The sequence below is a fragment of the Pseudomyrmex gracilis genome, unplaced genomic scaffold (genome assembly GCF_002006095.1).
Source record: "Pseudomyrmex gracilis isolate BER0280 unplaced genomic scaffold, ASM200609v1 scaffold_157, whole genome shotgun sequence".
In the NCBI taxonomy this organism is placed as follows: Eukaryota; Metazoa; Arthropoda; class Insecta; order Hymenoptera; family Formicidae; genus Pseudomyrmex; species Pseudomyrmex gracilis.
In genome coordinates this window covers 65,105-68,063 of record NW_018020741.1, presented here as the reverse complement: position 1 = coordinate 68,063, position 2,959 = coordinate 65,105, and the positions used below count along the sequence as shown (strand labels likewise).

Genomic DNA, 2,959 nt, shown 5'->3' with positions numbered 1-2,959 from the left:
TTTGCGAGGGAAAATGCAGAAAGAAGAGTTTAGGTTAGGGTTAGGTTAGATTTTTTTAGGGGAGGGTGCAGGGGGAGGCGCAGCCCCGTTTGCCTACATGTTTACAACACACGAAAAATGTATACAGTGTCGAAAAACGATAGTTTATTCATAAAACTTTTTTTGTTCATAAGTTTTTTATAAACAATGAGCGACGGCTAAAACTTTTAGAAACGTACTCAGGAAGGTCATATTTACAATATATCAAAACGAGAAGCCGATCGGAGGGGGCTCCACTATTCTGTACATTTACCCTTTTGGAAAAAGTCGAGTTGTTCTATTTGAAAATTTGTTTTCTCAAGAACTCTTATTTCCTAGAGAAATTATAATTGATAGTTCTAAGGCAGAAAATGAAGTATTTCATATCATTAAATGTGTCACATGACACACACTTAATGTTATTATTTTACCTCCGCTGGTCAGAAGACCGTTTCCAAATCCACATTGCAAAACTTTGTACACATCACCTTTCTCAATATGCTGTATGTTGTTTAATATAATCTAGACAAAAAAAGATCTTCAATTATCGTCTTTATTATATAATATCTCATTTATATAGAGAGTACTTTTTAAAATCAATTTTATCAATTAGTTTTTATACATATTTTTAAACATATATATAAATATTATACAAGTTTGTAAAATAGTACATAACTAATCTGTTTTTGCACTTTGGCTTTATCAAAAAGTTTCAGTCTTTATATAATTTCTTGACAATATTACGGATATTAAAAGTCAAAAACAATTTATTTTATTTTATTACTTTCATATCATCTGGATGACGAATAAGTACGAATGGCATATGACATATCCAAGCTCTTGCGATTGGATAGTATTGATCTTGTACTTTACATATTGTTTGTAATAGTTTTTCTGAAAAATATAAGAATATCATCAAATTTTAAAAGTTAAAATGTATGATATTTAATACTATTTTTTATTTTATCATTTCCGAAATAATTTTAAGTCACTTACAAAATGTAACACATATATAATAATTTTAAACTATGGCAAATAAAGTTTATTTTAAAGAAAAAATTGAAGAATTCTTAATAATTTATAGAGACGTTTAACGTTTACATAAAGTGCAATATATAACTTGGCCATATATACAGATTAAAAAAAAATAAAAAATTGCAAATATTTATTCGTTTTTATAAATACAAAAAAAGCTAAAGTCAGGTTTACTAAGTCAAGTTCTTTTTCTTACTATTTGGAACAGCGGAGCGAAGTGAATTTCCTAACACTGGTAGAGTTGGTGGTCCCGGAATACGATTTAGAAGTCGTCCTTTCTTTCCATAATGTAAATTATATTGATGTATCAATAGAAGAAGTATAATAACCAGTACCAGTGTAATAATAATCATTGTTTGATGACGTTAACTCTGTTTTCTCTTATGATTTACGTTCTTTTAGATCTTCTTATATGATATAATACCACAAAGTTATTTTATGTTTTTTATGCCAAAACTAATTGTCGTATTTATCCTAAACACATAACATAAAAAATATGAAAAATAGATTTTTATAGAAAGAGTAATAATTAAATTAAAATTTATACATATATATAGTATATGTAACAGCAATTTCTTCTCTTTCAAAGCTACAACACTAAGAACTTACGTAAGATGTACTTTGCATATTTTAGAATGTATATTTATTATTATACCTGGACACACATTAAACTTTTTATTATACTAGAATGCTTGTTTAGGTAATTTCAAAATAGTTAAGAGAAGTCATAATTTTACGGAGAAACGTTGCTTTTGTATATATATTGTGTATTCTTTTTTTAATTCTGTAATAAATTTTTACTCGTAGTTTCTATATGATATTCTAGTATTTTTAATATTAAAATAAAACAGACAAAAGAATTTTAGTTTTTTTCTATAGATACACGCATATTTCCGCACAACATCCAGCGAACGGCTCACATGACCGTTTATACATTCCTTAGTTTAGAAACTTCGAAGCCTGAAAGATTCCTTATTAATTGTTTTTTCTATGGATTTGATTATAGGTACCATCTTCAAGCTTTAAGTAGTGAATCCAATATGTTAATAAATATTCCTTGACACTTTTTTGCGGAATGTACTTGTAATTATTTTTTTAATAAAATAATTAAGACCAGACTGTTATAACTTTTATCATTTAATAAACATGTGAAACAAACAACAATTCTTTCATTCGGTTACTTAGACTGGTTACTGTGTTACAAATATACAAATCTTAATTCTTCCATTAATGTGAAAATAAAAAAATCATAAAAATAATTATTTTAATATAACAATTACTTCTTTTTCAGTAATTGTTTACTACAAACTTATGTAATAATATAGAATATATATCTGTTTTCAGATGAAAATTGACATCTTAACCCGTCGCATCGATCACGACGCGTGACTCGAAGGAGTATGATTAGTGAAGGAAAAACCAAAGATATGTATCTCAGGTGTCCAGCAAAACATATGCAACACTTTTAAGCACTGCTGTATATAAAATGTCTTATATTAACTGTATAATCTATTAATCGTTTGTGGGCAGGTAAAAAAGGTTATACTGAGTCTTTTGCGAGATTTGCAATAATTAACGAGTTTTTAATTAATAAAGGTCCGTGAATGAGCGTGCATCCACGTAAAACAGCCTAGTGTACGTATATCGCACGTTTATTGCTACGCGCGCGACAAGTCAGTAGAGGGAGTTAATATGAACAGTATACAGGGTGTCCCAGAATTGCCGTACAATCTCTCGTAGGCAGGTAGAAGGAATAAAACTGAGTCGAAAAGTCCTGAATCATTTTTTTCTATTATTTATAATAAAAGAGTAATTATTGAGTAAATCAGGTCAATCAGCGCGGACCTTTAGCCAGGCGCGCGTCAGTGAGCCGCGCGCCTGGTGTGTGTGAGCGCTCACTGACGTG

The 2,959-nt window shown here is 29.1% G+C and overlaps 1 protein-coding gene across 1 annotated transcript in view; it reads right to left on the bottom strand.

The window, feature by feature from the left end:
- The window catches only part of LOC109857399 (cytochrome P450 4C1-like), a 6,724-nt gene extending 5,318 nt beyond the window's left edge, over positions 1 to 1,406 (bottom strand). Inside the window, exons 1-3 of the mRNA XM_020433667.1 lie at positions 1,250 to 1,406; positions 803 to 912; positions 450 to 540 (exon numbers count right to left, since the gene is read on the bottom strand). Of these exons, the coding sequence (XP_020289256.1) occupies positions 450 to 540; positions 803 to 912; positions 1,250 to 1,406 (358 nt within the window). The remainder of the gene's footprint in view (positions 1 to 449; positions 541 to 802; positions 913 to 1,249) is intronic.
- Between the last annotated feature and the right edge of the window lie 1,553 nt (positions 1,407 to 2,959).